Here is a 23,389-nt window from a genome sequence, read left to right on the forward strand (position 1 = left end):
AGGGAGGGAGGGAGAGAGAGAGAGAGAGAGAGAGAGAGAGAGAGAGAGAGAGAGGCTTTGATCTTCACATGAGCTGGGATCCAAGAGGCCACAGGGTGGTGAAGATGACGGGGCATCAGGTGACCAGGCAGGAAAGTATCAAACCCCCCAGTCTCAGCCCTCCCCCCTCAGTCTCCCCCACCCAGCAATGCCAGTGATGTAAGGTTTCCCAGATCTGTTTATCCTGTGCTGGAAGCATTGTCTGTATAGAAACAGAGATGGGAGGTAGGGGTGTTCCAGGAAGAGTCTGCTCACACATCTGGTTCTCTTAATTGTTTTTTTAAGATTCAGTTATCATTTTTATATGTACCTGTACGTCAGCTTGACACAAGCTAAAATCATCTAAGAGGATGGAACCTTAATTTAAGAAAAAAATGCCTCCGCAATATCAGCTGTAGGGCATTTTCTTAATTAGTTATTGTTGAGGAAGGACCCAGCCCATTGTGGGTGGGGCCATCCCTAGACTGGTGTTCTATAAGATAGCAGGCTGAGCAAGCCATAGGAAGCAAGCCAGTAAGCAGCACCCCTCCATGGCCTCTGCATACACTCCTGCCTCCAAGTTCCAGGCCTGTTTGAGTTCCTGTCCTGCCTTCCTTCAGTGATGGACTATGATATGGAAGTGTAACCCATAAAAATCCATTCCTCCTCAACTTACTTTCGGCTATAGTATTTCATCACAGCAATAGAAGTACGTGTGTGCCTGTGTGAGCTTATGCACACCACGTGAGTGCTGGTGCCCAGAGGCCAGAGGGTATCTTCCTCCCTGGGCCTGGAGTTACAGTGGTTGTGAGCTCTCTGATGTGGATCCTGGGAACAGAACCCGGGTCCTGTGCAAGAGCAATAAGTACTCTTAACTGCTGGCCCATCTCCCCAACATTTCCACCCGCTTTTTAAAAAAGATGTATTTCCATACCTGGTTCTTGAGCTGGCTACGTACAGTTCTTGATTGCCTGATTGCCTGCCCTGAGTTGGTTGAACCAGGTAGATTTCTACCTTGGAGAGAAAGCTCATTGGTCCATTCAGTGGAGGCTAGCAGATGGTTGGTCTATCCACCTGTCATTCAGTGAGCCCCAGTATATCTTCTGCTGTATCTCTCCCAGGATGCAGGAGAGGCCAGGCAGCTGAGAGTTGGGTCCCGTGCAGGGAGTCTCCTGGCCTGTTCATCTCAAGTGATCATACAAACTCTATGTTGCTACGAGACCCAAACTCTCTTAGCTTTCATCCATCTCTGTGACCCTTTCAGGGAAGGGGTTAAACCAACATGGTCTCCCCTTGCATTATAGGCAAGGCTCTGCCTCCTAGGAGTCCAGGCAGACAAGGGCTAGCATCTAGCCTACCCAATGGGCCTATTCATATGCCTGAGGCCGCTCTCCAGGTCCCACCTAGATGTGTGCTCCGGGCAGCATATCCTCCCCAGTTAGTGTCCCGGAAACTCTGACAGAGGCTAAGGCATAGGAACTCAGTGAGTGTCTACCACTGAAGCTGTGTGTAGCTTGGTCCTCACAGCTGCACCAAGAGGCAAGGGGGGATTGAGGCAGCCTTGCCTTACAGTCAGGTACCAATGGGATGGGTAGGGTGCCCTGTGAAACCTATGGCTTATGGGCTGAGGACCCCAAAAGTCCAGAGCCCTCTGCTGCCTCTGTGGGCAACAAGTGTCTGTGTCAGTGTCCCCAGGAATCCCAGTACAAGACCAGGGTCAGCATGCTTGACGTCTAGGGCCCTGGTAGTGCTGTATACATGTGCCCTTCGAATGATCAGGGTCTTGGCCCTTTTGGAATTCACATCGTCCCCACCCTCCATCACTGCCCTCTTCTAGGCCCTGGCCAGTCAGTCCAGCATGTGTATCCCTGTAACCAAATCACCTGTTTATGTTGCTAGGCTCTCACTGAGCTGTCTGTTTCCACCTATTATCCCTTTACTGCATCCTTGACATCTTGAGCTGGCTGTGCCCTGCAACTGAAGACAGTGGTAGTAGGGTCCTCCCTCTGGAATCTTCTGGGATAGCGGGGTGGAGTCAGAGAAGCCTATGAATGGTTTGGAGATAGGCTCGTGTCTTGAGTCCTGATCTTAGGAAGGCCGTCCTTGCTGTGTCCTTCTCCAAGGGCTTCTCCAGGTGGTCTCTGGCAAACCTCACTCAGAACCCTAAGGAGTGTCACAACCTCCCATCCCTAAAGTATTACCCTGCCTGGCCAAGTTAAGGGAGGGTGTGCAAATGTCTCTCTACACGTGTGACAGATCATGGAATACCGAGGGTGCCTAGTGAGCAAGCAATCCTGGTTCCATCCTGCACCGTGTCTTTGCCCTGTAGGGCAAGGTCAGCAGGCTGAAGGGACCTCTGTCCCTCTCTAATTGAACCCTACCCTCGCTGCTCCTAGATGGCTGTTTCTGTTCCTCTGTCCCTTTCTGCTAGGATTCAAGACTACCCAGAGCAGGGCCGAGGGCCATCAGTCAGGACTCCCTCCCGGGGGAACCGAGCATAAAAAGTAGTCTATTGAGAGGGATGGTTCTTCACCCCCAGAATCTGACTGCATTAAACTGAGTGATCCTGGGTGTGACCCAAGAAGAGGGATGATGGAATGCTGACTAGGACCCCTCTTTCTTATGCCAGTATGGAAAAATGGAGGGGGTCAAACCTGCACAGTTGTGGATTGTGACCTGAGCGAGTTCTCATGTACTCAGAACAAAGGGAAATTCTGCCACGACTTTGACCTTATGTTTGGCCTCTGCAATTTGAGGCCACTGCCCTCATCAACTCCTCCTTTACCCCCCTCCTCCCGAGCTGCCAGGTTTTCTGCCCAACACCCCTCCCCCGGCCATCTGCAGTATGGCCCCTTAGTTTCATGCAGGGCTTGATTCTGATCTGACCTTCAGGAGGGTCTTTCCAGGGGTACCCCACCCCCTTCCTAGACCTCTTGCTACCCCCAGGCTCCTCTGCATCGAGGTAGCTTGAGGCTTGCTTGCCTCTGTTCTGCTGATGGCACCTCCTGGCACCTCCTGGAGCCTTTCTGTCACCGTTGTGTTAACCCAGTCACATGGTGGTGTGTGCCTCAGGGTGTCCACGGTGGTGATGGCTGGGCTAACAGACTTGCATAGTTTTCCTTTGCACCATTATTGAGCAAGGAGGGGTCAGAGAGCTGCTAACATTCTCAGGGCCTGCCGACTGAGCGCTCAGCAAACCTGAGTTTGCTCTAGCCCCTTTTGGAGTCGGAACCCATCTGCTGTTTGTGAGGTGGGCAGTGTTGTCAGAGGGAACAGTGGGCATAAGGGCTCATCACTTGGCTCTTCGCTCCACAGAGGAGGAGCTCCGGAAGCTTCGAGAAGAGACCAACTCAGAGATGCTGCGGCAGGAGCTCGATCGGGAGCGACAGCGCCGGATCGAGCTGGAACAGAAAATACAGGAGGTGCTGAAGGCCAGGTGACCCCCACATTGATCTTTTCTTACTACTATAACGATATTCCTGAAGCTAGAAAAAAGAGGCGTGGATTTAGCTCATAATTTCAGAGTTGGCAGAACATGGTGCTGGCATTGGTTCAGCCCTGGTGGGCCCTCAAGGTGCCTGATGGGAGTATCTAGGAGAGAGGTAACATTCTCCTGGAGGCTGGGCAGAGTCAAACACATTTAATGACCCTTTGGTGAGAACTGACTAATTCAGGGTCCCAGAGAACTCCATTAATCCCTTCCCAGGGCTGCTCCTTCTACCAGGTGCCATCTCTGAAAGCTCCCCCAACCCCTCCCCCATCAGGCCGTGACCCTTTAAAAGAGAAGCAACAATTTAAGCCACAACATTCACCCCCTCCTTGGTGAGCAGGGCTTCCTGGACCCTCAACTCACATCTCCGACATGGCCATGGGCCAGGAGTGGTGGGAACTAGGCCATCTGAGAAGTCTTGTTCTTGATCCCTAAAGGAGAGCCAGGAGAGTTGTATTGCTGGCCTGCTCTGACTCCCCAGGTGTGAGTCCTGCCTGAGCCTGTCCAAGCCACGTTATGGAAAAGTATCTTTCTGGGAGGTGGGGATCAATACACCTAGCACCAGCCAGCCCTATGTAGGGAGCTGACCCAAGAGGGTCTAAAGGTACCAGACCACCAGTTGTCCCTCCAGTCTTGGCTAGAAGATGCTCCCTGACCTGTGGACCCTCTCCAATCCTCTTACTTAGCCCCAAAGGGCTGGTTGAGACTGTTGGCCTCTTCTGGGGAATACCCTGACCCTGCTCTGTGTTTTCCTATACTCATTGCCCTTCCCGAGCAGCTGCTGCAGCCCTGCTCAAGCCCTGTGGCCCACACAGAGGCCTTACTGCTTCTGCAGCTCCAATGCAGGGGTCCTGAGCACCCTGCCCCCTCCAGCACCTCACTGCATACCACTTCTGTAGAGCTGCCCACCGAGATCACACCCTCATCTTCACAGGCTCACCCGGTGGGTGATGTTGCCACTTCAGCTTCTGCAAGTGATGTTTATAGGTGACAGCTTTTGCTTGGATAAGTCCTCTGAGCACTTGGTCCCCTGGGCACCTGCAGCCTCCTTACTCATTCACTCCTACTGACCATCCTCACGAGTGTAGCCTCTGCTTCGACTGCCTCTGGCAAGAGGCTTTTCCGTACAGAGCATCACACAGGTGACAAGATCAAACTATAGACTCTGAGTCCCTCTGCACAACAGCCATAGTGCCACCTGGAAGATAAGGTTGGGGACCCAGAACCCCAGCTTTCCCAACTTGGCATCATCACCCTTACCCTACTGTACTCTCAACCCCTGTCCCTGTCCCTGCTAGGCCATAGTGAATGACTCTCAGGAGTTTGGCACACACACTGCTGTTTCTGGAATACCCCAACTGGACCATGCTTGTCCATGAGGACTGTCTTCCTTGCTGGGATTTGCTCATTGAGTATGAATCACGCTGGTCGCAGTACTCACAGCTCAGTTTCAAGTGCCAGGTTCCTGCATGGTCGCAACCACTTCCTCCCGGGTCTTACGTAGTGCACAGTAGCTGCTCTGAGAAGCCCAGGTCTTGGAAGTGAAGCAGCCTATTCCCTGTCCTGCTGTTCTTGGTGACAATTCATATGCTTTATAGCATATGCTGTTAATCAGGCTACCCTGTCCCCCAGCCCAAACCCCTGTGGCCTGTTTAGAGTTTACCAGGGTTGGACTCACCATGGGGCCTATTTGGGGAGGAGGACCCTGCCTTACCTTTTAGCCATGGCTACAAGACCAGTATTTCCCACATCGGAGGCCTCAGCTAGAATTCTCCTGGGTTGAACACTGACCTTAGAGATTCAGAAGCTAAATGATGTCTTGTTATACATAGGATGCCTTTTTCCATGCTGCCCCCCCAGCTTCCTATGAAGGCCAGGCTACCATTGGTGGTCCTACCAGGAGCACTCAGCTATAGACTGACCCTGTCCTGCTACCATCCCAGCAGCCTCAGCTTCTCTTGCCCACTATCTATCCCCTAACCCCAACCCCACTCTAGGGATCTACCCTCCTCCTTTCTTCCTTAGTGGATGAGCTTGCAGGACCCTGGGTCAGTTCTGAGGACTTAGAGGGTACAACTCAAATGCAGATGAGAAAGGAGCATCCAGGTGTGACCCAGGAAGTATCAATTGAAGGTCCTAGGAGAACCAGGGGCCCCTTCCCTGCCTCATACTGAGGATGGAGAAGGATTTAGGGGCCCCCTGGAAGCCTGAAATTAGAGAGAGAGGGACATTTCCAGGTGGAGCCTTCGTCATTTCTGATCATATTAGTGAGCCGAGTTAGGCGAGAGAAGGCCTGTGTGGGGACATGCAGTGCACGCATCCATACACCACACAACACTCCACAGATGTATGCCCATGTTCTCACAGAGCCTGGGAACTACTGGCTGTAGGAACAGCTACTGTGTACCTGTGTCACAAGCCAGTGCAGGGGAGATGGTTGACACTCAGACCCCAGAGGAGGGCAAAGCTGGCTAGAGAAACAGAATGGAGATGCCACCCACGGGGCGTGACCCAGGCTGCTGCTGGGGTATAGCTCCGTTAGGGTGTGCAGTTGAAGGTACGTGACCGTCAGAGTCAGACAGGTAGCCAGCTAGACTCCAGGTGAAGGCAGAGCCTGAGGGGGCCATTAGGCCCAGTAAAGACTATCATGATCATGTGCTGAGCTGGGGCCAGGAAGCCAGGGAGATAGATGACTGGCGTGGCCTAGCTGGAACCCAGCTCAGGGATGTTGGGGTATCATCCAGCTGCGGCCTCGTGTGGTGCTTGATAGAAGGGGTGTGTGTGGTATTCTTGTTAGTGAACTATTTTCCCCACACTCCAAGCTTAAGGATGAAATAAGCAACTGTGTTAAAATTAATCGGAAAGGTGAACCTCTTGCTTATGAGACGCTGCTTGCCCATTGGAAACTAGAGCGGAGAAAGTACCTTTGTACTTATTGGGCTCTGTCCTCAGCAGTGCTCCAGCCTTCAGGGGTGCTCCAGGGGCCGGCAGATCCCACCTGTCGCTGAAGTTCAGTCCCATGCGGTATTGCTTCCTGTGTTTGCACTCATAAGCTTTGCCTTTCTCCTGTTTCAGGTCGGAGGAGCAGCCGGCACAGCCTCAGCAGCCGCCAAAGGGACAGAGCCAGGCCAGCAATGGCACAGGCACAGGTAGGCTCCTGAGAAGGAACGGTTCTCTCCCCAGCCAGGCCTCGCCCATGTGGGAATCTCCTGCCGTCAAAACGGGGTTAGCGTCTCTCACTGTGAGCTTGTGAGTCATCACTCAGGCTCAGCTCACCCCAAAGGTGATCTCATTTCCTCGCACAAATGTGACATGTTGTCTAGTTCGGTATGGCCTCCCGAGGGGCACCAGAAGGCACACTGGGTACGCCGACTTGGTGACCTGTTCTCTATGACTGGTCATCGCATGTGGGTACTGGATGGACTCTGGCAGGCCATGGCAAGAAATGCCCTGATCTCCCAGGTACTGCAAGCCAGGTAGGGAGCAAGCCTTTCCTCCTCCCCTAGCTTCCTGACTTAGTGCCCACATCATCTTGTCACGTGTTTCATATTCTAAAGCTGTCCTTCAGAGGAGCCGGGAACTCCATTCTCTGTGCAGTTCCCGTGGGCCCTGGCTGCATCCTCACCGACAGTGTCCCTTCTGTGTGCTGACCAGTCACAAGGCTCCCCTCCCTGTGCCAGTAAGTCTGGCATAAACCATGGCTTAGATCATTGGCTTCAGGCTGCCTGCATCAGGAAGAAGCCTCTCCTAAGGTTCTCCCAGATCCAGCCTCACTGTGCCCACTGGCCGCTGGCCCCAGTGCAGGGTTGGCAGTTGCATTCCCTGGGACATGGCCTCCTTGGGCCATCTGGAGCATCCCTGGCTAGTTCCCAGGCCTAGATGCAGAACCCTTAGCTTGTGAATCTTGGTTACCAAGTGAGAAGCAGCGCAAGAGACCCTTAGTGCTTGGTGATAGAATTAAGGAGCGTAGGATCAAAAGACCCCAGCTCCTTGGTCCTTCTTAGGGCTGATGACCCTTTATTCTCTTGTCAAGGTCAGACCTCGTTTTGTTTTGTTTTTCTGTTTTTTAAAAAGGCATATTTTTATTTTATGTGTATGAATGTTTTGCCTTCATGTATGTCTGTTTACTGTATGAGTGCCTGGTGCCCCAGGAGGCTAAAAGTTATTAGATCACTTGAAACACTTGTGAGCTGCTGTGCAGGTGCTGGGAATTGAACCTGGAAAAGTAGCTGGTGCTCTTAACCACAGAGCCATCTTTCCAGCCTCCCAAACCCAATCTTGATCTCCATGATCTCCAGGCATGTTGGGCTGTGTGGAGCTAATGGCCCTTGGTCACCCTCCGAGACAGGACAGGGAAGGATGTGGCAGGGGAGAGGGACCACACCCTGATTCTGTCACATCCAAGATAAATGAAGGAAATTAGCCATTGTGTGTGTGTATGCCTCAGGCTGTCCCTGAACCTCAGGTGTCAGAATAAAGCACTTAAGGCCTTTCCCTTCCAAGGAGCTAGCCCTGAGGAGCAAGGGAGAAAGCATTCCCTGCCCTGGTTATGGAAGTCCAGCAGGGGTCTCAGCTCTCCCCTCATGGGTTGGCTTCAGAACTAGGTGAAGACTACCCTCTTCAGACAGCTGACCATGTTCCCTGGATCTGGGGTCCACAAACCACATACCCTGTCTAGTTTGTCTTTACACACACACACACACACCTCTCTCTCTCTCTCTCTCTCTCTCTCTCTCTCTCTCTCTCTCTCTCTCTCTCTCTCTCTCTCTCTCTCTCTCTCTCTCTCTGTACCCCAGGCTGATCCTCTTGCATTAGCCTCCCAAGTGCTGAGATTGTAGATGTTCAGCACCATGCAAGAAGGGATTTACTTCTTCCTCTTCCTCTCCCCCCCTCCTCCTCTTCCTCTTCCTCCTCCTTTTTTCGGTTTCTTGAGACAGGGTTTCTCTGTGTTAGCTTTGGAGCCTGTCCTGGAACTCGCTCTGTAGACCAGGCTGGCCTCAAAGTCACAGAGATCCGCCTGCCTCTGCCTCACAAGTGCTGGGATTAAAGGCAGCACTGCCTGGCATAGAATAACATTTTTAAATGGCTTTTTGTGTGTTTAAAGGGTTGGAAAAAACCAGAAGGTATTTCTCAGCAACTGAACCTTCTGTAAGTCCAGTGTCCATAAACAGTCCAGTGGAAGCACAGACTAGCCTGTCTTTTGACTGATCTTTAGGCTGCCTTTGGCTTCTAGATGAGCTTGCCTGCCCATCTAGATCTACCTGAAAACCTTGTTGGACTGTAATAGAGCCAAATAAGCCTAAAGAATCCCCCCCCCCCCCCGCCTGGGTAGCCCCAGGGGACACACACTTCTGCCCCTGTTGGCCTGTGTTTTGCTACTTCTGTCCAGGCCGAGTGACCTTGTTTTTATGTTGACTGTTGTCCATCGCCCTGGGCCCACAACACACCTGACGTGTTTTTTTTTAAGGTTTAATGGACACATGATATCTGTACCTGTTTGTGGCACCACAGGTGTCTGGTGACCATGCACCTGCCATTTCCACTCTCTTAAATTGTTTCTTAAATTATGGTGGAGCAGCATCCCCTGCAGGCAATTCCACATCTTGTTTTCTTTTGTTTAGTTAGTTAATTTCTTTTGAGACAATGTCTCTCTCTAGACAGTCCTAGAACTTGATTTATAGACCAGGCTGACCTTGAACTCACACAGATGCACCTGCCTTTGTCTCCCACGTGCTGGGACTAAAAGTGTGTACCAACTCACCTGGCATCCACATCTTGTTTTCTTTAGTATGCAGTCGGGGGGGGGGCATCAGTGGGCTCAGACCAGACAGCTTTCTCTCTGACTTTCTCCCACTCGGGTTGCCATCTATGGTCTCAGCTGTCCATAAAGAAAGTGAGTGAGACACAGCCAATCACTGTGAGCTCATCTCAACCAGCAGCTTGGTCTCTGGGCCCTGTACCCCAATGCACACACTGGCTGGTCTTTGAGACCTGGCATGGTGAGCCCTGTCAACCACTTCCCAGACGAACCAGAGGCAGACAGGGAGAGTGGGACAGACTGCCATCATGATCTGACATGGTCTTGACATAAGCCTAAGGCTGCTGGAAAATTGAGACCTGGAGGTTTCTGGGGTCCAGTGTGAGGATGGAAACATTGTGCTTTTGAGGGTCTCTGTGGCCAGGGTGGCTCTGGCCCACAAGGAGCAGGCCCTTCAAAGGCTTCTCTGGCTGGGTCCCTTCACATCTCGCTCCACATTTCCTGTTTCCCTACCCAGATTGACATTTTCTGGGAGGTCACATCCCTGGTCCAACTCCCTGGTCAAAAGTTGTGTGGATGCTGCAGTTTGCTCTCTGATCTCTGCTCCTTCCCACAGACCGCCGCAGTCAGGGACTCTCGTCCCGTATACAGAAATGGTTCTACGAGAGGTTTGGGGAGTATGTGGAGGATTTCCGCTTCCAGCCAGAGGAGAACACAGTGGAGACGGAGGAGCCCCTCAGTGCCCGCAGGTAGGGGCACCTCACCTAGCAGCTGTGTGCTAGGGCCAGGGTCCTACACCAAACTTCAGCATTTCTTCTGAAGTTGCTGCCACAAGCTCCTAGAGGTCCCCTGTGCCCCTGTTTCTGGGGCACCACTTGTGGTTTGTGACAGAAGTCACGTGAGGGCCGTGTGGGCCCAGTGTCCACCACAGGGGCTGGATTCCTTGATGGTTCATGGTCCTGCTCAGTATACAGTGGCTCCCCTTACCAGACACTCTCATAGACACGGGGGAAGGCTCTGGAGAGTCAGCCCATCCCAAGTGCTCATGAGGTAGACGTGACAGATGGGCGGGCTGGTCTGTTGGTCACCCCTGCTTTCATAACTCAGGAACGGGCATCAGAGGCACCCAGCATTGTCCTCTGTGTCACTGTGCATGCATCTCCAGGCCCCTGAGGGACCCAGGTACTTAGACGTCCTCCTTACTGCCCATGTGCTAGCGGTGCTTGCACACTGGGCATCCTGACCGAGCTGGTGACTTCACACTGATCCTTATCTCTCTCCCTCTCTCAGGTTAACTGAAAACATGAGAAGATTGAGTAAGTACTGTGGGCTTGGTGTGGAAGAGAGGGGAGAGGGAGGAGTGGGGGAGGGGAGCTGAACAGAACTCTCCAGAAAAACATCTAAGGACAGCTCCTCCCCTGTCTTCCCTAAGATGTAAGCTTGTAGTGGCTGTGCCTGAGCCATTCTACATTCGGGGGCTGATGGGGAACTGAGCTTGCTCAGCATTTAGGGTAGTGGTTCTCAACCATTAATGCTGTGACCCTTTAGATACAGTTCCTCATGTTGTGGTGACCCGCCCTCCCCAACCACAAAATTCTGTAATCATCACTGTAATTTTGCTACTGTTATGAATCGTAATGTAAATATTTGTGTTTTCTGGTGGTCTTAGGCGATCCCTGTAAAAGGGTCATTTGACACAGAAAGGGGTCATTACCCACGGTTGAGAACCGCTGATTTAGGATGAAATATGGCTCAGTTCTCTGATACTCCTCTGGCCCCACAGAGTGCAAACGGCTGCGATCCTCACTGCCTCTTCCCATTCCCTTTTTCCTGCTACTTGGGGGCCTGGGCTAGGAGCAGGTGGCATCTCCCTGTGGGAACCACGGTTAATGGTCAGGAAGGGCACGAGCAGCAGGGATCTCCAGCGGGTTGGGTCTTGCATCACCAAGCTAGTTTTGCTTCTAGCTAGATGACCCATATGACCCTGCTCATGTGCTAAGAAGCAGGCCAGCACTGTGCTGACCATTGTTGTCTGTTCTGTCCCCCAGAGCGTGGTGCCAAGCCGGTCACTAACTTTGTGAAGAACCTGTCTGCCTTATCTGATTGGTACTCCATCTACACCTCTGCCATCGCCTTCACCGTGAGTGTTCTCACAGGCTGGGGAGGGCCAACAGCAAGCCTGAACCAGTCTTCCTCATGAGGCCCCCAGACGACAGCCCGCAGGCAAAACTCTCCCTTGAGTTTTGAATGTGCTCAGCCTCAGTTTCTCCATCAGCATTATGGGTGTGTGTAGTGGTCTCAATCTTAGATCAAAGACCCGTAGGGACATAATGACTGCTGCCTCTGCATGGCATGTACCTCATTGCTGTGTCCTCAGGAAAAGCCTCTTGGCTCACTGTTGGTTGTGACCAGAGGCTTGGCCACATGGACCCCACTGGTGGTACCAGGGAGGCTCCTGACAAGGCGTGGTGTCAGAAGGCTGCAGGCGACCCGTCTACCTGTTAAAGCCTTCTGGCCAGAAGGAAGCCACAGCCTGGGCACCTTCCAAGGATTCAGAGATAGTGCCCTCCTGAGGAGGAAGCCATCTGTAGGGGTTGCCTAGTTAGTCTTACCCTAGGAGGGTCCTAAGACAACCCTAACATTGGGTCAGACCCTCTGGTTCCCTCCCAGAGACTCACTGCCCACCAGGGAGACAGGCACTTTGCACACTCACAGCTGAAGCTATGAGGGAGGGCTCCACCCCATCTGGACCTCAAGGTCCTCTTCCCCTGCATCCCTCACAGATGCTCTGCAAGGCTTCCCTGCCTGAGGTCCTCATGCTGTCTCCCTAAGAGACTTACTCTTGTTTAGGCCCACCTTCTGGCTTTCCCTGTCTGAGTATTACTCAGGGCCTCGGGCTCCATGTGGCAGCTCACCTGCAGTCTGTGGCAGTGGTGAGCCTCCTCAACAGCAGGCAGAACCCACACTGGGGACAGGAGAGACATTTTCACTGGGCCCTGCCGTCCTCTTCTGATCCCTACTCATAAAGGGCAGCCTTCCCACACACTGTCCGACCTTTCTCTTAAACTGGAAGCAGCCTTCCTGATTGCCCCCAACCCACATGCCTTTGTTCAACAACCTGGATGGATGTTTGGGGATCTGGGACTGGTCTCCCTGACCAAGAGTCACCTTATTGCTGGGAAGAAGCAGGCAGGATGCATCTTGTGCTAGACTACTGTTTGGCCGGCCTAACCATGTCCCCGACCTTCCTCCCTCTCCTCCTCAGGTGTACATGAATGCTGTGTGGCATGGCTGGGCCATCCCCATGTTCCTGTTTCTAGCAATTTTGAGGTTGTCCCTCAATTACCTCATCGCCAGGTAGGTGAGCCAGGCTGTCGTGTGGCTGCATCGCACATGTCGGTGCTGTGTGCCTGCTTCCCATACTGCTGTGTGTAGCCCAGGCTGTGTCATGTACTGCTGTTTGTGGGTGGTCCTCTGAGAGGCTCTGGATCCTTCAGTGAGCAGACAGTGGGTGGCTGAGCTACAGTATCACCTCCAACAGCCCTCCCTGAGGTGCTGTGTGTTTGGCAGGAAATTCTCCCCAACCCTGGGGTGGGTAGGTAAAGCTACAGGGCTCTGCACCCCATAAACATCCTTGGTTTATGGGAAGAAAGCAGGTAAAGCTGGAATTCACAGTGTAAGCAGCACACACACGCATACTTGTGTGATGGGCGCTTTACTCCACCAAGGCTGAGGAGACCCTTCTCTCTGTTATTCTATGTCCTTACTGAACATCCTGGGGAAGCCCCATCTGGGATGAACCCTTGCCTGCACTCCCGGGTTGGACTTTTTCTGTGCTTGCTCTTAGGAGTGAACCTTAGCTTTTTGCCCTGGCTTGTGAAGAGCCCTTGACTCCAGATTTCATCTCAGCCCCTGAAAAGATTACAAATCCACATACCAGTCCTCTCCATCCCCTTCTGTGCCTGCTTCAGGGATTTATTTGGAAATGATATTTGTAGGAAACACGTTGAAATGCCTTTGAAGGAGTCTAAGTCCCCATTAGTCTCCAGCCCCTAATCACCACTAAGAGGCATTGTTGTTAATAAAACTTTATTAACAGACCAGTCAGAGGGCACAATGAGTTCAAACAAAACAGTGTAGCTACTATAGGCTGATAGCCCCTTATCAGCAATGGCTGCTATTGCATATGCCCCAGCAGAGGGAAAAGCAGCATGGATGACCATGACCAATAAGATCTCAGGCAAGCAGCGCAGCTTCAGGACTCTCTTTTAGGTAACCAGCCCTGAAGGGGCAGAGACCCTTACTCTAGCTGATAACTCAGCTGGAGGCTTGACTTTTGTTCCCCAGAGGTGACACTGTTTTCATGGTTTGGGTGGCTTCTGTTTTTCAGGGGCTGGCGGATACAGTGGAGCATTGTGCCAGAAGTGTCTGAAGCTGTGGTGAGTCATGACGGCGAATTGTCCCTTTGTCTTAATCGGTCAGGACTCACAACCTGAGGGCACGACATGGGGAGTCCAGATGATGATTTCTGCCCTGGCCAGCCATGCCAGCCCTAAGTTCCAGGAGGCTACCCTCACAGACACTCAGCTGTCTCAAGTTTCACTGCCCAGAAGCAGATTGCCCTGTCCATCTGTCCTGGGTGCTGTTTTCTCTCTGGAATTGATGCCGGGGCAAACAGGGAGCTACTATAGCCCCCATACAACCCGCTGGGTGGGGAGGCGGACAGGATGTCACACAAGTCGTCGTGTCTCCATCCTGGGTGCTGGAATGGCTGTCTGGCCCCTGCCTGGTGGGACACTCACACCTGCCCGTTAGCAAGGCCCTGGGTGCTTTTAGACTACGGGGTGGGGGGGTAGCTATGACAGAGGTCACATGGCCCCTCAAATCTGATTATTGGCAGAAGTTTGCTTTAAAGGGACTGTTGGGCCTGTGGGGCAGAGGGAAGCCACCATACCTGTGGGCACAAGTGACATTCTGCGGAGTACCTAGGGAATGGGGTGGTCTCCAAGGACCTCCTTGGAGGCCCTGGAACTGGGAGACCCTTAGGAGACTCTTATTGAAGCAATAGAGCAGTGGTTCTCAGCCTTCCTAATGCTGCGACCCTTTTAAACAGTTCCTCATGTTGTGGTGACCCAACCATAAAATTATTTTCGTTACTTCATAAGAGTAATTTTGCCACTGTTATGAATTGTAATATAAATATTTGATATGCAAGGTATCTGATATGTGATCCCTGTGAAAAGATCATTCGACACCCCCCCCCAGGGGTCATGACCCACAGGTTGAGAACTGCTATAAAGAATCATGTGAACTTTACAGACCTGAGCCTTAGTTTCCCAACCTGTCAAGGAGTAGGTGCAGACAATGCTGACAAGACATAGCGTTGGAATGAGCCAGGGCCTTGGTCTGCCACTGTGTCTGCTCGCCCTCTGGGGCCCCACAACCTGCCCACCCTCTGTACTGGGGCAAGGCAGTAAGCACAAGGGGAGATTCCACCCCGAGCCCAGCAGATGTCTTCACACCCAGTCCTCTGACAGTACAGGGACTGCAGTGACCCACAGATCCCTGGGGCCGGGAGCCTTCCTGCTGTTTGTCAGTAATTTTTCTGAACTGTTAAATTTCAGTGGAAAAATTCTCTCTCCCCTTTGACTGAAGGAACCTGCCAAAGAAGATCTGACCGTGTCTGAGAAGTTCCAGCTGGTACTGGACGTCGCCCAGAAAGCACAGGTACCGCTGCTGAGCCTGCCCGTTACCCCAGGAGGGGGGACCCCTCACATGGTTGCAGAAGGTAGACCTGAAGTTCCATGCCTGTTCTAGCCGATCAGTCACACTCTGTTGAGGTGGCAGGGGAACGTCTCTGACCTGATGAGAACGGAGCCTTTTGCCACCAGGGCTCAACACCCCTAGAATTCAGGGCTGAGCATTCTCAGAAGTTGGGCTGAACTTGTCTGTTCTGTTATTTCCAGTGGCCTTAACTTTAGACCAAACAACCCCAGACCTGGGAGTGGCAGTGGCAGGGTTCCGGCGGGTGTGGGCTGTGTATGTCCCTGGAGCCCTCTGGGTGTGTCTGTGTGACTGACAGGTACTCGGGCTTGTGGTCACTGCAGTTTCTTCTTCATATAGAATCTCTTTGGCAAGATGGCAGACATTCTGGAAAAGATCAAGAAGTAAGTGGCTGTCCCCGCAGCGAGGGTGGTGTGCACCACCCTGTCTGACCTCCATCTTCCTTCCAGCTTGTTCATGTGGGTGCAACCTGAGATCACGCAGAAACTGTATGTCGCTCTGTGGGCCGCCTTCCTGGCTTCTTGCTTCTTCCCCTACCGCCTGGTGGGGCTCGCTGTTGGTAAGGAAAAATACCACTGTCTTGGGAGATGGTGAGTGGAAATGGGCCAGGGTGCTCACCCACCCGTTGTCTGCATGGATGTATCCCTGCTTTCCCCTCAGGCCTCTATGCTGGCATCAAGTTTTTTCTAATTGACTTCATCTTCAAACGCTGCCCGAGACTTCGAGCCAAGTACGATACGCCCTACATCATCTGGAAGAACCTCCCCACCGACCCCCAGCTCAAGGAGCGTGCTGGTGCCACCGTGTCCCGCAGGGTGAGTCCCCCAACCCCCACCGCCCCGAGGAAGATGCAGGTAGAACTGTGAAGCTGGTGGACCCAGACCTCCGGCTCTGTAACTTCTGCTCACTCGAAGCCTGGTGTTTCCCAGACCTCACAGCCTTTGAGATAGATGGTGGAAAGTGGTTCTCCCTGTCACAGCCTCCTTCATATGTCAGGCCCAGCCAGCCCTGGGAGGAGTGGGCTGGTGTGTTATCTTCAGGGTCTTAGGTGGGTGGGGTGCCCAGGCCCAGCCAGCCCTGGGAGGAGTAGGCCGGTGTGTTCTCCTCAGGGTCTTAGGTGAGTAGGGTGCTCAGGCCCAGCAGCACTCTCAGGAATGTGTAAGAAGTTTGTAGAGTTTCCATGGGATTGTTCCCTCAGGAAGGAGTGCCCCAGTGACCGCCCCCCTCCCCAACACACACACTTTTGTGGGAGTGAAGCACTTAGTTGAGTTGGGAGGGTCACATTCTGGGGTCCAGGACAGCATAGATTGTTGGGAACCTCAGATCAGCCATAGGCCAGAGCAGCCAGGCCTGGAGTAGCACTCCTGACTCTCTTCCCACAGGTAGAGGTCACCCAGGACACAGCTTAGCCTTTTGGAACACTTGAGGGCCTATTTTAGCACTGGAGTGGCTGGGACAGGGACTTCCTAGGGCTTAAGACCATGTAGCACTAGCTAGGATATGGCTGGTACATCCACGCCCTACTTTTTCTGCTTATATCCCTCACGCCCCATATGTCTGTGCTGAGTTATGTTCCGCTCTTTTTGCTTACCAGTTCACATCACATGTCCCCCTTTTCTCCTTTGTGATGGTCATATGTGTATCTGTTGTTTCCTTTCTGGCCAGCTGTCAGGGCATGACAAGGTACTGTGTCCACGTGGAAGCCCCCTGTCCTGCTGTGAGCTGGTGCTGTGTCACTGCTGTGTTGTGACTGATTTTCTAGAGTTGTGTGGCCAGGTGACTTCTGAAATGTCAGTCTTAACTGCTTTAGTGCAGAACCCATGCGAGGCAACGGTGTCCTTGCATTTTGTGTGCTTAGGTCCAGCACTGTGGGCCTGGGAAGACTGTGAGCATCTCCAGGGGAAAACACCGCCCCCATCCAGCCCAGGCAGCAAGGGGACTCTGTCCAGTGCAGGGTCAGCACCTCATATTCTCCTGAAGGAACAGAGCCTGTCAGGTAGTCAGTTCGCTGCTGGTATAGGCAGGGAGGCCAGTATGTCCCAACACCAGCAGCGGTTCCAGCTGCTTCTCCCCAGAGCCTGATCAGGACTGTGTGCTGTTGGCAGCTACAGACAACCTCATCACGGAGCTACGTCTCCAGTGCTCCAGCTGGTCTGAGTAAGGATGAAGATGCTGGCCGCTTTCATAGCACCAAGAAGGGCAATTTCCACGAAATCTTTAACTTGACTGAAAACGAGCGCCCGCTAGCAGGTAAGTGTGCAATGAGTCCATGACCCAACCAGTCACGGAGTAGATGGAAGTGCGTGGGACAGGGTCTGAGTCCACGCAGGAGGCGTGACCTGCCTCAAGGACATGCTGAAGGAAAAGGCCCAGGCTTACTTCCCAGGAAAGTTTCATAGGAGTGGGGTCTTGAGTTGTTCCAAGAATCAGGAAGAGGTATGACACCATATTCCCTGCCCTGTTTTATCAGCATAGATTCAGGTAGGCCTTCTTGAAGTAGGAATCTCCAGGGAGTAGGGCTCAGTTCTGCCCACCTGCTGGGGAGTCCCATATCATTAGCATCGAGAGACAAGCCTGAAGCCTGTTTCCTATCCAGTAGTGTTCTGGCACTTTGAGTTGAGTGTACCACCTGCCGCAGGTATCTCAAGGCAGTCAGCCTTCTGGAAAAGTTTTCAGTAAGTGCCTGAGATGCAGGGTCTGGGGGTTGGCCCCCTTTCTTGAGCATCTTCAAGCTGATGTGTGGAAAGCTGCCTAAGGACTACAGCTTGATTTGGTTACTGTGAAAGGAAGGCCCTTTCCTCAGACACTAGGTGATCTCACTCCTGGCAGGCCTACTCCCCACACTGTGGACTCTGTGTATACTCACGGTGCTGGGGATGGAACCCAGGGCTGCCCCGTGCTGGCTAAGCACTGTGCCCCCATCAGCTCACACACTTGGACCTTTTCTGATGGTCCTCATGGATGTGGGCACAACTTTAGCACCGATGTAGGTTAAGGCCCAGGTATTTGCAGAGGAAGGAAATTCCAGATCCATTTTTTCCATCAGTGTGTGAGAATGGTTGGCGTTGCTGCCTCATAAACCGAGACCGGAAGATGCCCACGGACTACATCAGGAACGGGGTTCTGTATGTGACAGAGAAGTGAGTGTTGCCATAGGCTGAAGCATGACTGGTGGGGAGGAAGTGGGAGAGGGTCCTCCCCAGGTCCCAGACACATGCCCAGGTCCAGCAGGCAGGCTTTACAGTTGCTACAGCCTAGGCTCTGTTCCCCACTCTACCCAACTGTCGGGCCTTCCTGACCCCATTCCTGGACCAGTACCGGCCTCCCTTGAGCTGAAGGGGTCTCTCATCTAGGGTGCTTATGTGGGGTCAAGGCTCTAAAGATGGCCAAGGGTATAAGCTCTCAGGAATGGGGTTTTATAGTAGTGGCCTTTGAGTCCATGACTCCCTGCTGTCTGAGGCTAGGCTAAAGGTAGCTTTGGCATTTCTTCCCTAAGTGGGACGACATAGCACCTTGTCCTTGCATCCCCGTGGGATTTGAGGGTTACAACAGGAATAGGGTATACAGTCATCCTCATGGGGGCCCCTTTCCATCCTGTCTCCCATACATGCAGCAGTATCCAAAGCCCCAAGTACCTTTTTACGCACCTTGCCAAAGAGGTTGGCCGGGAGAGCCTGGTGGGGCCTCAGGACACCTCCCTGCAGCTCCTGCTGGAATCTTCTGGCAGAGAAAGACCTAGATGTAGTGCAGAGCAGGCTGTACAGTTCCTTCCAGGTGCTAAGTGTGGTGGGTCACTGACCGTCCCTTGGGGCTGTGGAGGCAGTCGGGGAGGACCCTCCGTAGCAGGAGCCCCTCCATTCTGGCTGCTATCTCGTGCCTCTGCATTTCTTCCCTGACTAGTTATCTGTGCTTCGAGAGCTCCAAGTCTGGGTCCTCCAAGAGGAACAAGGTGATCAAGCTGATGGACATCACAGACATCCAGAAGGTGGGTGCACACCCATCCCACCACTCTCCCAGCCTGGGGTGGAGAGGTTTGCGGATGATTCCCGGATTGGGGGAGATGCTATCTAGAGACGTCTTTGGGTGCCGCTGCCACCAGTGTTGCACCTTGTCTTCTGGAAGTCTCCGTGCAGAGCCCTGTCAACTTCCTTCTGAGAGAGTTGTGTACCTTGGGCCACAGGGCAGTCTCCCTTCTCCCACAGTCCTGGGAGTCAGCAGCTGGGCTGGACACTGTTACACATACAGAAACGGGTAACAGTGAGGTTTGCCTGACCAACTGTGCCCCACCCCCGCCCCCAACTGGAAAAAGGATCTCATGTTGTCCAGGCTGACCTTGAATCAGTTTATTTTGTGCTGCTGGTAATCAAACCCAGGAATCATACATGCTCAGCAAGCATTCTGCCAACTGAGCTGCATCCTAGCCCTTGCTGTGTCGTGAAGGGAGAGTTGGAGTTCTGTCACAGACTTCCACCTATGTCTGAGACTGCCCCGCCCCCCGGCCCCCAGACATTGAGCTCCTGTCACAGATTCTTACGAGTGAGCACACAGATGTTTGTATCCACAGAGTGAGGCTCAGCAGTTTCCCTAGAGTGCCCACTCCCTATATGCGGAGTGGGCATTCCTGTAGGGGGCATTCATGGGGGGGGGTCTTCTTCTCTGGAACAGGAAGGATCTATTGAGTATGGAGCCAATCAGCTTCCCCATCTGAGGAGCCTGGGTGCAGGCCAGTAGCCTAGATGTGAATAGTCCCTAGTACTAGATGGGGTCTTCCTGTTTCCTTGGTTCAGCCCATGGCTGTATGGTCACTCCTACAGGTTTAGTCAGGGCCGTGATCATCCTAGCCTACCCTTAGGGACCAGCCATGCTCACAGGTGGCTTTCTACAGACAATCAGTCCCTGGGAGTGGGTGGGGGACACCTCAGAATCAGGAGACACAGCCCTTTTAGCTCCTGTGGCTGAGATGTCCAAGGTCTCCACAGGTCTTGGTGTCTGTGTGCCTGGCAGAGGAGAGTGCCCTGGGCTCGTAGGGCACTGGGTTCACCCCTTCCCTGGGAGAGGCTGATTGGTGATGGCTGTGTTTGCCTTTCAGTATAAAGTCTTGTCCGTCCTCCCTGGCTCAGGCATGGGAATTGCTGTATCAACACCATCAACCCAGAAAGTAAGTGCCTGGCAGATGACCTCACCCCCTTCCCCATCTGTCACCAGGGACCTGAGTGAGCCTCCCTGGGATGTGGTTTCAGTTTGGGTAGAGGCTCCTTTCTCCCTCAGCGTAGGAACCTGCTACATAGAGTCAAGGTGAAGGTCAGCTTGGGTAGGCACTGTAGTTATAGGATAGACAGGTTGGTGGGTCCCAGAGGGAATGGATCCTGCATCCTTCCAAGGAGGAAAGGCCGGGTCCTCTTCTCGGCTGGAGCCTTCCGGGTGAGAGGAGTATGTGGTCATTTGTCCCTGCCAGGCTGCTGTCCTGATCTGACAGGGTCCGTTCTAGCCCCAGCCTGGCGATGAAGTGCTCACCCACCCATCCCCCTTCCGTTTCTTCCCTCAGCCCCTGGTGTTTGGTGCCATGGTGCACAGAGACGAAGCCTTTGAGACCATTTTCAGCCAGTACATGAAAATCACGTCTGCAGCAGCCTCTGGTGGTGACAGCTAGTATTGACTCTGAGGTGTTGCTGGAACCCTGGCTAATCACTGGGTAGAGGATCGGACGGGATGTCCTCGTGATCTTTGGCAATAATTCTCCTGGACTGTGGCTGGTTATGGTGGTCTGGGTCCTGCAGACCCGAAGGGCTGGGACTCACCTGGATGGTGCCGGGTTGGCCCGTGCTGAGCGCGTGAAGCACCTTCGTGGACACCTGTGGACACAGGTGGGCAGAGGATCCTCTTAACCTGTTTGAAGGATGGCACACAAGACACTCGTCCTCAGGCCCTGCTAAGCACAGCTCCTCACTCTCCGTCCTGGCCTGGGTACAGACCCAGCACCTGCCATCCTGAGAGACTCCATGATCCCATGACCCCTGTTCTCCAGAGGCTAGAGGCTTTTTTCCATCAAAGCCATAGCTGGGAGTGGTTGTGACCCCTTCTTGCCAGAATGGTAAGACAGAGAGGAGTGGTGGGGAGGCCCCTCTCCAGTGAAGAAATGGCCAGACATCTCACGTGGCCCTCAGACCCTCCTTCCATGTTGGACCTACTGTGGGCACTGCAAGACTGTAGGTAGGGCCTCTCTGGGCTTGGTGTTTGGGGTACCTCCTCCTCCATTTTTGGTGTCTGGGCCTGAGCTTGTCACTCATCTGACCCATCTTGGCTTGACACTCCAGCCAGGAGACCAGACCAGTAGTTGATGGCCAGTGAGGGTCCAGAGTGGCGTGTTGGCAAAAGCACACCTTTTTAACACTTTGCTCTTCAGTAAGGTTTTGAGGGCATTCTCCACTCCAGCTGCTGTTCAGTGAGCATCAGTGGGAGTCTGGCTGGCATTTGGCCTCCAGGCTGCAGCCGCTCTGAGTAATGGGGTGGGTGGTTCAGGGAGCTGGGCTGAGGGGCTACCAGGGAGAGGGGAGGGCTCTGTGCCACAGGAGACAGCTGTGGGAAGAGCCTAGGGGTCAGGGGCCGAGTTGCCCTGTACCTCTAACATTTGACAGTATTCCTTCCTTCCTACACGCTCTGCAAGGCCAGGCAGACCCCGCCCTACCCACGCTTCCTGCCCCAACAAAGGTGGAGACTGCAGGGGTGGGTGGGTGATCTTGCAGGCCTGGGCCTCTGAAGGGTGCAATCACCACCCCACCTTTGCATTTTCTGGGTGGATCACTCTGGTTCCTTCAGCTTGTCCTGAGTCCTTCAGGTGTCACTGAGATTGTTTTTTTGAAGAAACAGAAGATTATATTTTTTACAGAGAGCAAGCTGTTTTTCTTATTTTTGTATCATTTTTCAAATGTAATTTTTACCTTTGCGCCAATCCTCATTTGCTGGTGTGGGTGTGAGGCCTGGTGGCTTGGGCTCATGACACCCCATTTCCAGGGGCTTCAGGCCACACACTGGGGTTGGGAAAGGCTTGCCAGGCAGCCAGATCAAGCACACATACCACCCCAATGTGCAACAAAGACCACATAGCTCCAGGTACATGCATGGAAGAGTCTAAACATGGAGGCAGGACCCTCCTCCACCCAGAGCTGTGGCTTGGGGCCCCGTAATATTCTCATGCTCTGAAGAGCATGGAGTGCGATAAGGGGGGGACCTGGTGGCACCCCAACATACCAGAGGGGAGGAAGCGTGGCCTATGACTTGTCACTGGAGATGGCTGTATGGCTGATACACACATATGGGTGAAGCTCACATGGCGGTTAACGCTTTCTGGACCCTGGCAGTGCCCAGGTTGGTGAATACTGTCACTGGGGTGCCACACAGAGGCCTTGAATAGGCTTTTAGGGTGGACCAAGCGGTTTAGTTTGAGTCTCTTTCTCTTGGAAAGAGAGATGAAGACTGGCCCATGGTGGACAGGGCTGGGCCAGGGGCCTGTGCAGGCCCTAGGCTGTTAGACACACTGGGGTTTGTACTGGATTGTGTGGTCTGAGCAGGTATTTAATTTCTGACTAATCACTGACCTAGAATGTTCAATTTTGTATGTCTGAAGCTTGAGTCTGTTTTGGATCTGTACATAATTGTTATTGGTGTAACTTTTGTTCTACAAAAGGATCATATTCTATAAAGAACTGGCAGGAAAAAAATCCTCTCACTTTTTTTTAAAGAAAAATCTTGTTTAGATACAAAGTCTTGTATAAATTATAATTTTTATTTAATAAACCCAAAATGCTCTAAGCTAAGGCTTGTGAGGGCCTCTGTTTTTTGGCAGAATGTATAGGTGTTGGTTGTTAGAACAACTGAGTCCTCATGGCTAATACTGCAGCAGGGTTCAGCACAAAAACACCTGGGAGAATGAAGGCGTGGGGCCTTGGAAGTGGGTGCTGTTTGCTCTACTGCGCTCCCCGGTGTGAGGGATGCTAGGAACAGAAGATAGTCCCTGGGTCCCAGAAGACAGTCCAGAGGAGAGGTGACTCGTCTGGGTAATGTGAGGGGGTGTCTGGACCAGGCAATGCCTTGGGGTTGCGGTATAAGCCTTGGCCCTGTTGAGCAGTGGTCTCTGCCAGCCTGGGGTCTTGAGCAGAAAGGTCTCTGGCAACGCTATGACTTTATTGATTCAGATGCTGACATCGGACACAGGGATACGAGGAAACCTGAGAGTCAAACCTGGAAAGGCATACTGATGGTGCCTGTCCCCACCGCATCCCAATGAGCTTCCAGTAAGCAGGGGCTGCCAAGACCTCTTTGGAAGGGGACTAGGACCAGTG

The 23,389-nt window shown here is 53.0% G+C and overlaps 1 protein-coding gene across 2 annotated transcripts in view; it reads left to right on the forward strand.

Moving 5' to 3' along the window:
- Positions 1-22,863, forward strand: part of Gramd4 (GRAM domain containing 4) — a 76,704-nt gene extending 53,841 nt beyond the window's left edge. For both annotated transcript variants that reach the window (XM_075960263.1, XM_075960264.1), the window contains exons 4-19: positions 3,334-3,454; positions 6,584-6,657; positions 9,883-10,015; positions 10,557-10,582; positions 11,315-11,406; positions 12,532-12,623; positions 13,657-13,705; positions 14,922-14,993; positions 15,390-15,433; positions 15,500-15,609; positions 15,711-15,865; positions 17,156-17,300; positions 18,097-18,190; positions 18,951-19,035; positions 20,140-20,208; positions 20,596-22,863. In XM_075960263.1, the coding sequence (XP_075816378.1) occupies positions 3,334-3,454; positions 6,584-6,657; positions 9,883-10,015; positions 10,557-10,582; positions 11,315-11,406; positions 12,532-12,623; positions 13,657-13,705; positions 14,922-14,993; positions 15,390-15,433; positions 15,500-15,609; positions 15,711-15,865; positions 17,156-17,300; positions 18,097-18,190; positions 18,951-19,035; positions 20,140-20,208; positions 20,596-20,700 (1,466 nt within the window). In that variant the 3' untranslated portion in view covers positions 20,701-22,863. The remainder of the gene's footprint in view (positions 1-3,333; positions 3,455-6,583; positions 6,658-9,882; positions 10,016-10,556; positions 10,583-11,314; positions 11,407-12,531; positions 12,624-13,656; positions 13,706-14,921; positions 14,994-15,389; positions 15,434-15,499; positions 15,610-15,710; positions 15,866-17,155; positions 17,301-18,096; positions 18,191-18,950; positions 19,036-20,139; positions 20,209-20,595) is intronic.
- Positions 22,864-23,389: the final 526 nt, after the last annotated feature.

Source organism: Microtus pennsylvanicus, chromosome 2, assembly GCF_037038515.1.
Source record: "Microtus pennsylvanicus isolate mMicPen1 chromosome 2, mMicPen1.hap1, whole genome shotgun sequence".
NCBI classification, from domain to species: domain Eukaryota; kingdom Metazoa; phylum Chordata; class Mammalia; order Rodentia; family Cricetidae; genus Microtus; species Microtus pennsylvanicus.